The sequence below is a fragment of the Lepidochelys kempii genome, chromosome 8, assembly GCF_965140285.1.
Source record: "Lepidochelys kempii isolate rLepKem1 chromosome 8, rLepKem1.hap1, whole genome shotgun sequence".
Classification (NCBI taxonomy): Eukaryota; Metazoa; Chordata; order Testudines; family Cheloniidae; genus Lepidochelys; species Lepidochelys kempii.
In genome coordinates, this window is record NC_136387.1 from 89,957,983 (window position 1) to 89,973,655 (window position 15,673).

General features: G+C 41.4%; 1 protein-coding gene across 1 annotated transcript in view; it reads right to left on the minus strand.

The window, feature by feature from the left end:
- CACHD1 (cache domain containing 1) overlaps positions 1-15,673 on the minus strand; it is a 185,405-nt gene that overhangs the window by 60,381 nt on the left and 109,351 nt on the right. Inside the window, exon 4 of the mRNA XM_073357445.2 lies at positions 12,936-13,042. Within this exon, the coding sequence (XP_073213546.1) occupies positions 12,936-13,042 (107 nt within the window). The remainder of the gene's footprint in view (positions 1-12,935; positions 13,043-15,673) is intronic.

The window sequence follows — 15,673 nt, forward strand, 5'->3', positions numbered from 1 at the left end:
GGTCCTGACCCAAAAGGGAGTTGCAGGGGGGTTACCAGGGGTTATTTTAGAGGGTGTCACAACATTGCCACCCTTACTTCTGTGCTGCTGCCTTCAGACCTGGGCGGCCGGAGATTTGCGGCTGCTGATTAAGGGCCCAGCTCCACAGACAGCAGCACAGAAGTAAGGGTGGCAATCATCATACCAGGCCAGCCTTACTTTTGCGCTGCTGCTGGCGGCGGCTCTGCCTTCGGAGCTGGGCTCCTGGCCAGCAGCCGCCGCTCTCCAGCTGCCCAGCTCTGAAGGCAATGCCACTCCCAGCAGCAATGCAGAAGTAAGGGTAGCAGTACCGCCATCCCCCACCCACCCCCACCAAACAATAACCTTGCGGCCACCACACAATTCTTTTGGGGTCAGGACCCCTACAATTACAATACTGTGAAATTTCAGATTTAAATAGCTGAAATCATGAAACTGACAGTTTTTAAAATCCTATGACTGTGAATTTGACCAAAATGGACTGTGAATTTGGTAGGGCTCTAATTCTAGAGAACAGAACCATGGCCCTGTCACCCTGTATCAGTTAGCAAAGCTGGCTGCCTGCCAGTGGAACACAAGCTCTCTGTCAAATGGGGATGCAATGACCACACTGCTGAGCCGCAGTGGCATCAGAACCTCCTACCTTGGGCTATGGCTTTACGTTGTAATTGTGCCCTTTGGCCTTAATGGGCACACAATTTTATTTTAGAAAGTATGTGTCCTTTTTGCACAAAATGATACTGCTTGATTTGGTCGTTGTACCAGGCACTTTTATAGCACTTTTCATCCAAAGCTCTTGCAAACCCCTCTTATGGTAGGTTAACATTATTACACTCATTTTACAGATGGAAAATGAGGACCAAATAAGCAAAGTAACTTGTCCAGGGTCATACAGTGAGTCAGCAATAGAGCATGAAATATAGCTCTTGGGGACAGGATCCCGAAGCCCTACTCCAGTACCTAGAGCATGTTCATTCATTCCCTTAGACTGCACTTGCTTCATTATTAAAATAGGAAGTGCTTCAACAAAGTTTTAATTAATGAAGAGAGACTCAAAAACTTTATGTAGACATTTAATTCTAGAGAAGAAACAGCTGCCGGACACTACAAAAAAGTCAGCACAACAGCTGTATGCCAGTAATTTATACCCAATGACATTAACAAAACAGACATGGCTCAGTGAGAAACACAGATAATCTAGTCTGTCCATGATAAGGTTGATATATATAGATATAGATATAATCAGGAATGGTTAATATTTGATGCTAAACTAACATTATTTTACAGACATTACAGAAATCCGTATTAAGTACACTAAATTCAAGTCACCAGATTTAGACACTCATATTTGTATCACCTCTGACAGAACACATTAAAACCACGAGTCCTGGTCTCCCAAAGAACCCCACCCCCCTGAGACACAGAAACAGCACTTGGATTTTTTTCCCTCTTACAGTCATATGGAGATTTCCTAGCTGTCAGTTAAGGTGCGTACCTCTCCTGTTACCAAAAAAAGACTGACACAAGATGAAGGAAGCAACAGACATACAACACAACTGCTAGGTTTCTCCTACAGATGACATTAGACAGCTGCATTCCCACTGATCCTGTTAAAGCAAGAGGAAAAAAACACTAACAACTCACAGAAGGGGGAGAACACCAATCCATTAGCATAAGACTCCAATCTGCATTCCATCAGGACAATGACAGGATTCAATTGCATACAAGCCAAACTGTCTTTTCCACTTGTGACAAACTAAAACCAAACTTTTAATAGCTGAATTACTTTGGCATTTTGCTGAACAGGGTTAACGGGACTGCATTAGCTTTAGATGGATGCATTTTGTAAAAAAAAAAAAAAAGTAGATTTCCTTACTTGTGCTACAAACACCTCCTTTGATTAGAAACTTGAAAGAACTTTGGGAAAAGATCTGATTAACATTTCACCTTTAATAAAGAATTTACTTCTTGCATTTCCCTCAGGATGGATGCTGAAAATAGGCAAGTCAGTTTCATGTTCTGGTTCTCATACATTATCAGGATACTGCAGTATTTGGAATGGAATCAATGAGGGGAATATTTCAAGCCACAACCAGATGATGTACTTCCAATACCTCAGAGGAAGATTGTTATTTGAAGTACATCCTCAACAGCTTAGCACCTTCTTGGGTTTCCCAGACTGGTTTGTGACTATATGACTTCTCTCTGTCCAGCTCAGTGCATTTATCTTGTACAATTATTGCTATTTTTGTCCTTTATCATTATGTGTATTTCAGTAGTGCCTAGAAATCCCGAACAATCTCAGGACTCCATTGTGCTTGACACTGTACAAACACACAGTAAAGAGACAATCCTTGATCGGAAGATCTTACAACCTAAATAGAAAAGACAGAAAAAGGACTAAAGGGGAAGCAGAGCAGAAGTGACTTGCTCAGAGTATCACAGTAGGATCAGTGGCAGAACTGGAAAGACAACACAGATCTCCTGACTTCTAGTCCAGCGTCCTCTTCACTGCCTCTGACTTCCTCTTTCCTCTTCAAATAATGATTTAACTTTCACACAAGAGAATGAAGCTGAGAATTTTGGCCTCTCTCTCACTCTCTGTGCCTAGCCAGCAACTGAGGTCAGTTGCGATGATCAAAGTGTCTGCCCCAGATGTACAAGTAATCAGCAGCTATGGACTTAGCATTCTCAAGTGGAGGGCTCACCATTCTAGAATTCATTTGCCCTAAAAGGTAAAAAAAAATGTGCGAATATTGTTAAATTTCCTAAATGTTTTCTGAGGCTGTGGGGTTGGGAATAATTTTTTAGTGTTACTCTTGACATGTCAGCGCAACAACACCATGAAAGCTGCACTATACATATTAAAAAAAAAAAAAACCCCAAACACTAGTAGTTAGCTCACAGGATGCAAACTGTAGGCAGAAACTTTGTTTAGCCATTGTTAAGATACTTTCTTTGGGATGAGAGCGGTTTATGTGGAGTAGAAATCCTGAGTGATCTGAAAAGTTTTCGTGTTGCCAACTTTTGCAATACTATTGAGCATATCATGATATTTCATGTTTTTCTTTATGCCCCAACTCCTGGAGTCATGTTATTAGGTGTCATTTAAAAAAAAATCCAGAATTTCTAGTCCTCATAGTTGTGGAGAAAAGCTTGAAAAAAATGAACCATAAAGGCTCAAAAAACACAAGGCAAATGGAAAAAAACCCCAACATTTAATATTTTAAAATTTTCATGATTTTTAAACAAATTGTGATTTGTGGAGACTGACTCACAATTTTTGAACACTTAGAGTTGGTAATGCTGAGTCTGTCTCTTAAACGCCTCGTCATAACAAGATTTCGGATACAGCATTCACACAAACCAGTTTTGTACCCTCTTTCCCCTCCCCAATATTAGAATGTAGAAAAATTTACTTTTTTTTTTTACATTTTGAAACAAGAGACTCAACGTCTCTGAAAATCAGGCCATCAAAGTATGTGCAGGAATATTTTGTAGCAGAGTACTGAACTCCTGTTTGCTATTTTATACTTGCATTTTGTTATTAGTTTCCCTGCCTGGCAGCAGGTTTTGCAAGTCACAAGTACAGGCTGTTGGAGAGAATTGCTCAGCTGTGTTGTTTAGTGGGTGGTAGATGAGAATACTAAAAGACTGCCAGCAAACATTTTAGCTGTTTGCTCTTGGTCCAGGTGTGGAATAACTGACGGAAGATGTCAGAGTGTGTTCAGTACTTTTTGGGCTCTGCACTTAAGCAAAAAGATCACAGTTTATTTGAAGATACTATTGGTTCATGTATGTGCTGTGCCATACATTTGAGCTCTCAAGAAGTTGTGAACACTGGATATTTAAATTCAAATAGCAGCAGTGTAGATTTTGGGATTTAAGCACTTTTCGGTATTGAGCAACCCCCAACTGCAGTATTGTGTCCAGTTCTGGGCACCACACTTTGATAAAGATATGGACAAATTGGAGAAAGTCCAGAGGACAGCAACAAAAATGACTGAAGATATAGAAATTATGACCTATGAGGAAAGTTGAAAAAACTGGGTTTGTTTAGTCTGGAGAAGAGAAGACTGAAGTGGGACATGATAACAGTCTTCAAGTATGTAAAAAGTTGTTATAAAGAAGAGGGTTCTCCTTAATCACCAAGGACAGGATAAGAAGTAATGGGCTTAAACTGCAGCATTGGAGATTTAGGTTAGACATTAGGAAAAACTTCCTAATTGGAACAGAGAACCTAGGGAGGCTGTGGAATGTCCCTCATTGAAGATTTTTAAGAGCAGGTTAGACAAACACCTGTCAGGGATGGTTGAGATCAGTGGTCTCCAACCTTTTTACACCCAAGATCACTTTTTGAATCTAAGGGCAACTCAGGATCTACCCTGCCCCTTCCCTGAGGCCCCGCTCCTCTCACTCCATTCTCCCCCCTCTGTCGCTCGCTCTCCCCCACTTTCACCAGGCTGGGGAAGGGGGTTGGGGTTCGGGAGCGGGTGCGGGCTCTGGGCTGGGGCCAAGTGGTTCACAGTGTGAAAAGGGGCTCTGGGCTGAGCCAGGGGCAGGGGGTTGGGGTGCAGGAGGGGGTCAGGGGTGCAAGCTCTAGGAGGGAGTTTGGGTGCAGGAGGGGGCTCCGGGCTGGGGCAGAGTGTTGGGGTGCAGAAGGGGGTATAGGGTGCTGGGGTGCAGGAGGGGGTACAGGGTGCTGGCTCAGGGAGAGGGGTTAGGGCTGGGGTAAGGGGTCGGGGCACAGGAGGGGGTATGGCGTGCTGGCTCTGGGGGGCGGGGGGGTCAGGGCACAGAAGGAGGTATGGGGTGCTGGCTCCAACCAGGGTCTCAGGATAGGGGTTGGGGTGTGGCCTCCCGCCAGGCAGCACTTACCTCAGGTGGTTCCCAGTCGGCGGTGGGCACAGAGGCCAACGCGTCCCTGGGGTGTGGAGGGCAGGAGGCACGTGGCTCCACATGCAGCCCCTCTCAGCAAGCACCGCCCCCGCAGCTCTCCCGGCCAATGGGAGCTGCGGAGGAGGTGCTTGCAGGCAGGAACAGCACACAGAAGGAGACCCCTGCCCCTAGGGCTGCAGTGGCCGCTTCCGGGAGCGGTGTGGGGCCGGGGTAGCTAGGGAATCTGCCTTGGTGGCAGCCACACTGCACTGCCACCAGAGATCACAATCGACCAGTTGGTGACCACTGGTCTAGATGATACTTAGTCCTGCCTCAGTGTAGGGGACTGGACTACATGACATATCGAGGTCCCTTCCAGTCCTACACTTTTATTATTTAACTAAGTGGTCACATCAACAACCCTGACAACTAGATTACTAATCTCTCACTCATATAAAAAGGCTGAATTTCTGAAATTTCACCAAAATAATTTTTTTAAAATGGGTTTTAAAAGTATATCTTTGAATGTTACCAGTGAAGAATCTGGGATTTAACCACTCAGTTAAAAGTAACTCAAAGAGTATTATTCCATCTATAATATATAAAAAGTTTGCAAAGTTTAAAAAAAATCTTAATTGCTGCATTAAAGCTAGACTCTATTATTTTGCTAATGAGACATGCTTTAAATTCAGCTCCTCTCTTGATGAAATAAAAATGTTCACTTTCCTAATTAACCGATTGTTCTCAAACCTCCAACTAATTACCAGAATCACTACCATCCTTAATGGCCTCTCTTCTTGCTCTTCCTTTTCAAAAAAGTTCTGCTGGTTCATTTCCTTCAGCTAGTGAGTTAGTTTAAGGCAGCCTTCGCCAGACACTGCCAATTTTATCATAACCCCCTGTTTATTTTTCTATGACCACAGCATACTATCTGCTGTCAGATAAGCAAGGACTACTACAGCTGAAAAAATAAGCTTTATTTCCTTCGGGTGCACTCTTATTTTCAATCTACTAAAGCAGCAAGAAATCCCTGCAGAGTCTTCCTACTTTCTTGTTCCCTGCTACAAAACCAAGCAGATATTCTTTTTAGGTTCTATTCTTCCTCACCCAAACCTTTTAATCTCTAAAATGATTGACTGTACTTTAATATCTCATATTTCCAGCAAAGCCAATCTTGGGACAGGTTCTATAAGCCCAAGAGCCCGACAAAATGTATCACAAGGTAGACTGTCTGACTTCTAACTTAAGGCTGCATTTGTCAAACTTCTTTCAGTTCCAGAATTACAAGCTAGCTGGTGCACTCATGAAATAGTGCAGGGCTTTTCGCTATTAATTTTATTTCGTGTGTCTCCAAAGACCTGGCCAAGACAGTGGTCTTTATAGATCTCCCTGCTTTCAGCTCAAGATGCACTTTCTCCTCCCTTTTCCATTTGCAGAGTCTCCAGGACAGTTCTGAAAAGTACATTATCATAATCTCTCTAACATGTAGGATGATATACATACATCCTATTTAAAATGTACATGCTAGGATAAAGAGACTGAAACCAACCATGCCACCCAATAAAGGCCCATTGTTGGACAGAGGTTGTGGAAGCTGAATGTTCAAGATTTCAACACTAAGAGTGCAAAAGCTTTTAATTTCCTTAATTCTGCTGTAAATATGAGGGAAAACAAGTTTAAGAGTACTAAAAAAACAGAGCACTTAAGGATATTCTCTCTCTCTCCCCCTCCAATTACAAATTGCTACCAAGGCATGAAGGACTTTGAGAAGGAGACCTCCATGGGATGGAATTTTGTAAAACTTCAAAGAGAATGCGATAATGATAATACTTAGCACTTACAGACTGCATTTTACATCTTCAAAGCATGATAGAATCATTAACTAATTAATCTTCAAAGTGCAGCACAAACATTTAGTAAAAAAATAATTCCAAAAAAAGATTTAACATGATTATTCATTATAGAACAGTTACTTATAATTCTCTTGTTGAGTATTAAATTTGAAAGAGTGCCATAGGCTACATGGGGCACACCCTTCAAAAAAGGATGGTATACTGCATACATACACAGGTAGCAGTTCTTTAAAGAGTGCCTCTAAATAACAGCATCAAGGAGAACCTTGTTTATTGTTTTTCAATGATTCCAGAGTGAACTTGTTAAGTTTACAATTAAAGAAATGTTCTTTCCACCTGCTAGCCCTGCAAATTTAACCTTGGATTTGAAAGTCAAGTTGTGTCCTGACTCATACATTATCATCATCAGGGATAAAGTATTCTGTGACTGCAACCTAACTAACATTCTACTTATGTTGTGAGCCAGAATTAAATCCAGCTCACTCTTGGGTGGCTCTGTTGGCTTTCCAAGGCTAACTAGTAACAAAACCTTATTCAGTAAGGTTGGCAGACACAATTCCCTAAACATAAATGAACAGGCTTGATGACTAAAAAGATGCCAATTTATAGCGTCACTTCTAAAACTATGTCAGGTCTTTGCGTGAAACTCACCCTGTTGCAGTGGGCACACAAAATCTCCCCCTCCCGCAACACACTTAAGCAGAGGCACAAAGTGGCTTTGCAGGGCCCTGAACCTTCTCTACAATCTGCAAAAGGAGGTTACAGTAGCTCTAAATAGGCTGAAAAAAATCTTTGGGGGTAGGGGAGCTGTGCTGGGAAACGTTCACAGGAATCATGCTTACTGAGGGGTATAAGGGTATGAAGGGATCAAGTAACATGCTGCTTTGGGAGTGACATTCACCTCTAGCGGTAAAGGACCTGTTACTGTCAGTTAAAGAGTTCTACTTTTGTTCAAGTGATAGAGATCTATGATTTGCAGATGAAGGCCCCAGGATCCAGACTTGATTCTTTACATGTGTCCTATCCATCTACTAGAGCTGGTCAAAAACTGCAGCAACCGCCCTCCCCGTCAATGGAAAACTTCTTTATAACCAATATAAAAAATGTGAAAAAATTTCATTTAGAACACAATTTTTCATTTTTCAACTAAATATTTTTAATTTCATTGGGGGGGGGGCACCACATCACACTCACTCTCTCACACTTTTTTCTACCAACCTTCCATTTTCCATGTGCAAAAGTATTTTAATTTCTAACCAAAATGAAGGTGTTTTTTTAAAAAAATGTTTCATAGAAATAATGAAATATGTCATGGAAAACGTCAAATGAAATAAATACATTCAATTCTTTTGAAAATTTTCATGAAATATACTTACCTTTTCTCAACTACTTCTACTGCCTACTAATTGAGTCTATTGTCAGGTTATGGATTTTCTAGAGCAGCAGTTGTGTTACAGTCCTGTGGTTTGCCAGGAACCTGTGGTGTGAATTCCAGTTCCCTCCAACCCCTACAAATACCCACCTCTAATCCTAGTTACTGAGGCTGTGTGGCATGGGCCAAAATTAACATTTAATATTTGAGGTCAAGGGAGAACACAGTAATCTTTAAATTTATATTTTCCACATGGTTTCTACAAACCAGATTATTTAAATTGTGAGATAGCTGTTTAAAAACAAAACACTAAAGGGGCAGTATAACCCGGCTCACAAATAAATTGGTCTGGCTTGGATTTAAAAAACAGTAGACCCAAACAAGAAAGCATTTTGAACTCCTGCCTGTTGAAGATGTGATAGGCTCATGAACCCGTTGTGTAACCAAGTGGCAAGTTTGGGGCCCAATCACAAATATGCTGCTGCATCCAGATACAAACTCTGCTTGCAGGGAGTTCCCCAGAATTCAGAAGGAGCAGGGAAAGAAGGCAGAAAAAAAATATCAGAGATCCAGAAGCAACAACACTTGTTTACACTTAAAAGTTAATACACAGGATGTGAATTTAAAGAGAAAAAGCTATTCCTGAATTACTCTTTACTCTATGTGTGCATTCTCTTGCTGCCAAATAAGAGTGTCTTGGTTTGGCTTACCCCAGTGGCGTCCAACCTTCCTACACAGGAGGGACACACAAACCTAAGCACAATCTTGTGTGGGCCAAACAGATTCTACACATTTTAATAAGATTTAAAGTCACCTGTATTGATTTATATTTTAAGTTAATCTTGTTTAGCATGTAGGTAGGTAGGTTTTTTTCTACGTACAGTACTGTCTATTTATACACTTGTGTAAACTAAAATGATGTAAACGTGACAAAATGCTAATGAATTGGTCCTTAGTATATTGTGTTGAAACAGGCCAAAGGCCTTATGAAATGCTCTGATAGGCCATGTATGGCCTACGGGCTGTAGGCTGGGCACTCCTGGTTTAGTTTAATCCACTTTGAAAGGTATTCTTATTCCAGAATAAGTGTCCCCATACATGGGCTATTTCTGAGTAATTCTATTTGTAGATAAGCCCTTAGTCCTAAATTTATCATTTAAGTAACAGATGCCACAGAACTAGGTCACAGCAGTGGGTGTGGGAAGATCCAAGAGGAGGCAATTCCACAAACTATCAGGAGATAGCAGCTCCTAAACAAGCACCCTAAAATTTCATCCAGGGTTTGAGCTCTCCATCCATACCCTAAACTCCTACCTAAACTTTCCTACTTTCCTTCAGCAGTACTGTGTGGAAGAGGGATTTGGGGGAAGAGCTGTATCAGCTGTCCAGCTAGGGCACCAGCATCACTCTTGGTGAAATGTGTTGGATAAATTCCCATGTGGAGTGAAGTTCTTTATTCATCCTCAGAATGGCAGGCTGAAGTCCTCTATCCATAAAACAGATGAAGCAAACCTAGTGGCAGGGCAAGTTTTCTCACACTGTCCTACCAGATAGTCAACAAGCCTCATTCCAGAAGGAATCTACTCCAGGGATTAAAGTCCATTCAAATCCTTGGCCTCTCTACTGATTCTACCAATGTGGTAGCCAGTGAGCAAGGGACAACTACAGAGGTGGTGATGGTTTTTATGATGCGGATTTTTGTTCCCTGGGAATTACACACAGGTTGATTCATTTCACATAGTCCACCACACAAGCATTTGATAAGGATAAAGTAGAACCAGCAACCTACTGATGACTCCAGGTCTCATTTTCAATTGCTTGAATTTTGTTGTTGTTGCAGTTTCTTTTGTTTTTAAAAATTTCTTTGAGGCAGCAGAAAGTTGGCTGCTGCCATTAGTGACAGTACAAAAGGCCTTATACAGTATATGTCAAACATTTTAACACCACCCAGGAAAGATCTGTGTTCCCATCCAGAAGCAATCCCAATTGTTCTGTTTCCAGAAATAGAAATAGCTGGGGCAGCAAATAAAAATTTCTATGCTAAATCTTCTAATTTCAAAACATGGGAAACAAAAAGCTGACTACTTTGAAATGCTCCAAGCAAATTTGAAAATCTTGAGACAAGCTCTGGAAGACATGTTCTACCAAACTGACAAGAGGCTGGCAGTTCTGCCCAACATGTACATGTTCTCTCTGGTCAAGTCTTTTTCCCACTAATCCTTAAAAATCTAACTTTCAGGTTCCATTAGGCCTGAACCTAGCAACAACCTTTATTTCTATACTGGTTCCAAACACAACCCATCACAGCCCTTTCCCATGCACCTGCCCAAAGTTTCCCCATGGTGTTCTAGTCTCTCCTACTGGCACCCTGTTCCCTGATCAGAACATATGGGCAGAATGAAGAGCTCCCGTTAAAGGAAATGCTTTGGGAGCAGCCTAAGTGGGAATCCAGAATATCATATACACTTCAGGTAAAAATGCTGAAGCACCTCTCCAGTGATACAGTACTCTTGATCCTCTCTCCTCTTGCTTTTAACTGTCCATTACTCCTGCACTGCTTGATTTTAGGATGTACACTCATTAAAGAGTCAGCATTTGTTGGCAAGTAGGGATAAGGTGCTATTTAATTGTTTGATCTTGTAACCTGTGTCAGGGGGGCTATAAGCCTTGGATAGGTGTCAGTTTTTTGTTTGGTCAGAAATCCAAATTAATTAATTAAGACATTTTAAGGCAATTATGGCTCCAAGTTATTTTTTTCATAAGAGCTTCTACAAAATGTAATACCAATAGGCATTCTTCCAGAAGTAAAATAAATGCTTTCACAGGAATTTGACTTAAACAAACATTCCCTCCATTTCAGAGTTTGCAAGTCAAATATCACAGCACTCTGCTATTGTAGGGGAAAGTGAAATGGACTGGAAACTGACTGAAAAAATATATTAAAAAAATGTAATTCTCCATAGTAAAAGCAACCAGAAGAATAGGTGAACAGATGTCAATGAAAAGTGCATTAGATTTTTAAAATTCTTTCAGTTTTAATAATTTACAGTAAGGACATTTGTTGTAAATATGATTTTAAGCTGATACTGCCCCAGATATTTTAACGAACATCAAATTAAAACTTTAATTTAAAACACTAACTAAAACTTTAAAAAAAAATAAAAACATGCCTAGCCGTCAGGGTGGTTAAGCACTGGAATAAATTGCGTAGGCAGGTTGTGGAATCTCCGTCACTGGTGATTTTTAAAAGCAGGTTAGACAAACACCTGTCAGGAATGGTCTAATTAGGGATTCTCAAACTGGGGGTCGGGACCCCTCAGGGGATCATGAGGTTATTACATGGGGGGGGGGGGTCAAGAGCTGTCAGCCTCCACCCCAAACCCCGCTTGCCTCCAGCATTTATAATGGTGTTAAATATATAAACAAGTGTTTTTAATTTATGAGGGGGGGTCACACGCAGCATCTTGCTATGTGAAAGGGGTCACCAGTACAAAAGTTTGAGAACCACGGGTCTAAATAATACTTAGTCCTGCCATGAGTGCAAGGGACTGGACTAGATGGCCTCTCAAAGTCTCTTCCAGTCCTATGATTCTGTGCTGGCACATCTAGCCTCTCCAGGCCAACATCTGTGTTGAAGGTGAGGATGCTTGAAATAGTGCTGTTTAAACAATTAAGTATGGCCTTCAGACTCCTAGCAAGTTGAAAATCTTGAGTGGGAAAGTTTTAGCTTCCCTACCCCAGTCAATCAAAAGGGGAAGTGGTGAGTGCCCAGAGAAGAGGGAAGGAAAAACAAGCTGAATGTTGCCGCCAATCCTAAATTTCACAGCATTTATGACCACAGAAATGAATCACCTAGAGACCACTTGGAGCTTTAAAGAGGTACACAGCCAGAAGTTCTAGAGTCAAATTTGTACTTCCCTTATCAAATTTGTTACAAGATCTCCAAATTCTAAGTCACTACAGAGGACTGGGATAGGGAGAAAACCCCACTGGTGAGAGGTTGAAAACACCTTCTTCTTCTTATAGAACCCACAAGAATCAAGGTTGTGTGCATTTCCTGCTGGTCTTGCATCAGAAGTTAAATAAAAACCACACTAAATGGAAGTCTATAGTTAAAATACAGTAGTTTTAAAAGTTACAACCCGAAGCCATCAATGGAGGAAAAAAATAGCGACTTTTAAAAAAAATTAAAACCCATTTATTTCAAATTCTACAGGATATTAAAAAGAAAACCTGTGGCATAGGACCAAAGGCTGAATTCTCTCAGGGTAAGTCAGACACCTTAGATTGTAAGCACATTTCCAGTTTTAAAGTGTATCAAGCAAATGGGTCACCTCTCAAGATAGAAACTCTATGACAAGTCAAGGAAAGGAAATATTTTAAGATGTCCTTGTACTTTTGCATATCATTGCAAAAGCAGCTGCACATTATCTGAACTCAGCTAAGAAGATCAGAGAGGCACCATCAACACCTGACACTACTGATGCCATAGCAGACAGGGTTAGGAAGGAAAGCAACTTTGGGAACAGGCGAGACGAATAGGCACAAAAATCACAACGCATTATACGTGGTGTGCTGGAATAAGTCTTCATGACATTTTTATATTTAAAAAGTACCTAGACTAAGGGCATTACTTTAGGTATCATCTTTCAATCAGGAAATCTCAAATTAGGAGCTGCATGCCAGTTTTAGAGAGAAATAAAAGCATGTTGCTATAGCGCACTATGTTAATCCTCTGTGCCAACAGAATGTTAAACTCTAATGGGAAAAAAAAAAAAAGAACAAAGCCAAATAAATATATTTGTATTACTTACCAGAGTTTAAATCACGTCCAGGATTGAAGGCTTTGCTATTAACTGTGGTAGACAATCTATCACAGCTAATAGTTCTAGAAACATTGGTGTTAAAATTCCCATCAAACCTGAAATGACAAACAACAAGATTAGCAAAGCAAAAGCTGACTTTGTAAAAATGTCTAGCCAAGGATTTATAGAAAAATTATCAGTTTGTAAACAGCAACTGGAGTTCAACTTGCATTTTTCATGGCACAGGCAAAGGAATTTTCCTCAGCACAAAGTGGGTGAGTTAAAACTCGCCACTTACAGGGCATATCCGACTCACTAATGCAATGTGCTGCATATTTTCATTTTATCCCCTGTGACACGCAAGCAAACATGACATTAGAGTTGTAAAAGGCTATGTTAATCTGCAGGCCAGTGCTGGTTTGGTCCCTGGCAGAATATTTGAGTTTTGTCCAGTCCAGTTGTAAGAGATCCTAAGTCGGGGTGGCCAACCTCTGGCTCTGGAGCCACCTGCGGCTCTTCAGAAGTTAATATGCGGCTCCTTGTCTAGGCACCAACTCTAGGGCTGGAGCTAGAGGTGCCAACTTTCCAATGTGCTGCGGGGTGCTCACTGCTTAACCCCTGTCTCTGCCATGGGCCCTGCCCCCACTCCACCCTTTCCTGCGCCCTCCCCTAAGCCTGCCGTGCCCTCGCTTCTTCCTCTCCCCTCCCCCCCCCCCCCCCCGAGCCTCCTGCACGCCACGAAACAGCTGATTGGGAGGTGCGGGGAGGGCGGGGGAGGCACTGACTGACGGGGCTGCTGGTGGGTGGGAGATGCTGGGAGCAGGTGGTGGGAGCTGCTGACGTATTACTGTGGCTCTTTGGCAATGTACATTGGTAAATTCTGGCTCCTTCTCGGGCTCAGGCTGGCCACCCGTGCCCTAAGTGGTGAAGATCCAGCTTGGGAGATCACATCATTAGGAATCAGAGTAACAGCCGTGTTAGTCTGTATTCGCAAATGAGCTGTAGCTCACGAAAGCTTATACTCAAATAAATTGGTTAGTCTCTAAGGTGCCACAAGTACTCCTCATCATTAGGAATGTTTTCCAGATATTCAGCCTATGTTTTTCTTCTCTTGGTTTCATTCCATTGCTCTTAATTATACACCCTTTTACTAGCCTGAACATTTCCTCTTCCCTGACTTGCATTCACCGTTTTCAAACACTGTACTTGTACATAGCTACATCTCTCACCATTACATTTTGGTCTTTGGAAGTCTCTATATAAGGCAGTTACAAGCCTACTTTCTGTAGTAAAGAATGGGGACTCCCAGTGTAATTAGAAAGGCTGCCTGCAGTATATTTTATTACATTTTTATTTTATGTTTTCCATATTTACCAGGTGAAATAATTTAGAAATGGTCATTGAACTTCATTTTAGATACAAAAATATAAATCAAACCCATATAAAACTCCGCAATGACTTTAATGAAGTCAAGACATTCTCCATTTTGGTCTCTTTTTTAAAATGTCACATGTCAAGGCTGAATCCCCACTCTGCCACTCTGAGTGCAGAAGTGGGGGCCCGCAAGGATTTTAAAAATGAATGCTTGCAACTCCAGGCTTGTATTACACTCCCAAGGTTACAGCTTTTCTCTGACCTTGGCTTGGTAAACGCTGCCACCACCCAAATGCATTTTTTTGAATTGCTCTTTTAAAATCTGATTTTAAAAGAGCAATTCAAAAATCAAGCACCCAAAATAGCTTTTTGTGGGGTTCAGCTTAAAGGTTACAAGCAAACAAAACCATCTGGGGTTAGCACAGAGGAGTCCACAAGCGAATAAGAAATAAAAGAAATAACCCTAAACGCGTCTTTTTAGACATTCCCTAATTTTACTTACATATCTGAGGCTCCAGAGTAGGTTAAGCAGGTTAGAGGTAAGAATTGATAATCTATAATCATACCTGGTTTAAAGCTGGTTACAGCATTACTGCTCCGTGTCCCTGCAGCCCAGAGAACAACAGACAAAAGGGAAAGTTTCTTTCCCAATTTTAAAAAGTTCTACCTTCCCATTGACTCTTTTGGTCAGGTGCCCACTCCTTTTCTTTTACCTGTGGGCTTGTTAACCCTTTACTGATTAAAAAAAAAAAAAAAGCAGAGAACAGACCAAGAGGGATTTTACAGCTAATTGGCTGGCTGGGTGTCCATCAAAGGGAGCTACTCCCCCCGCCCCCCCAACCCCTTCATGTATCACACCACATAACAATAAATGTGCTTCCTATTTAAAGTACTTAGATAGTAGCAGCATTTATAAGCCTTTATTTTATTAGAATTACAAATCAAAATCTGATCAAAGGGAACCTTGTCATCAGCTTTGATAAAAATAACAGATGTGATGCATCAGTGTACCTTATTTGCTACAGCTTAGGCCCAGATTTTTAAAGATATTTAGGCTTTGCTGCACTCATAACACCTAACTAATTTAGGAGCCTAAATCTCATTTTCAAAAGGCCCTTAGACACTTAGGAGTCTAAACTCCATCAAACGTCGATGGGATTTAAGGCACGTCTACACTACAGGTGTAGTGTAGACACTTCTGACATCAACAGAAGGGATTCTTATGTCAATGTAGGTTATCCATCGCCCCAAGAGGCAGGAGTTAGGTCAGCTGAAGAAATCTTCCATAGATGTAGCCACATCTACACCAGGGATTAGGTCGGTATAACTGTGACACTCAGGAGTGTGAATTTTTCACATCTCCCGAGTGATAT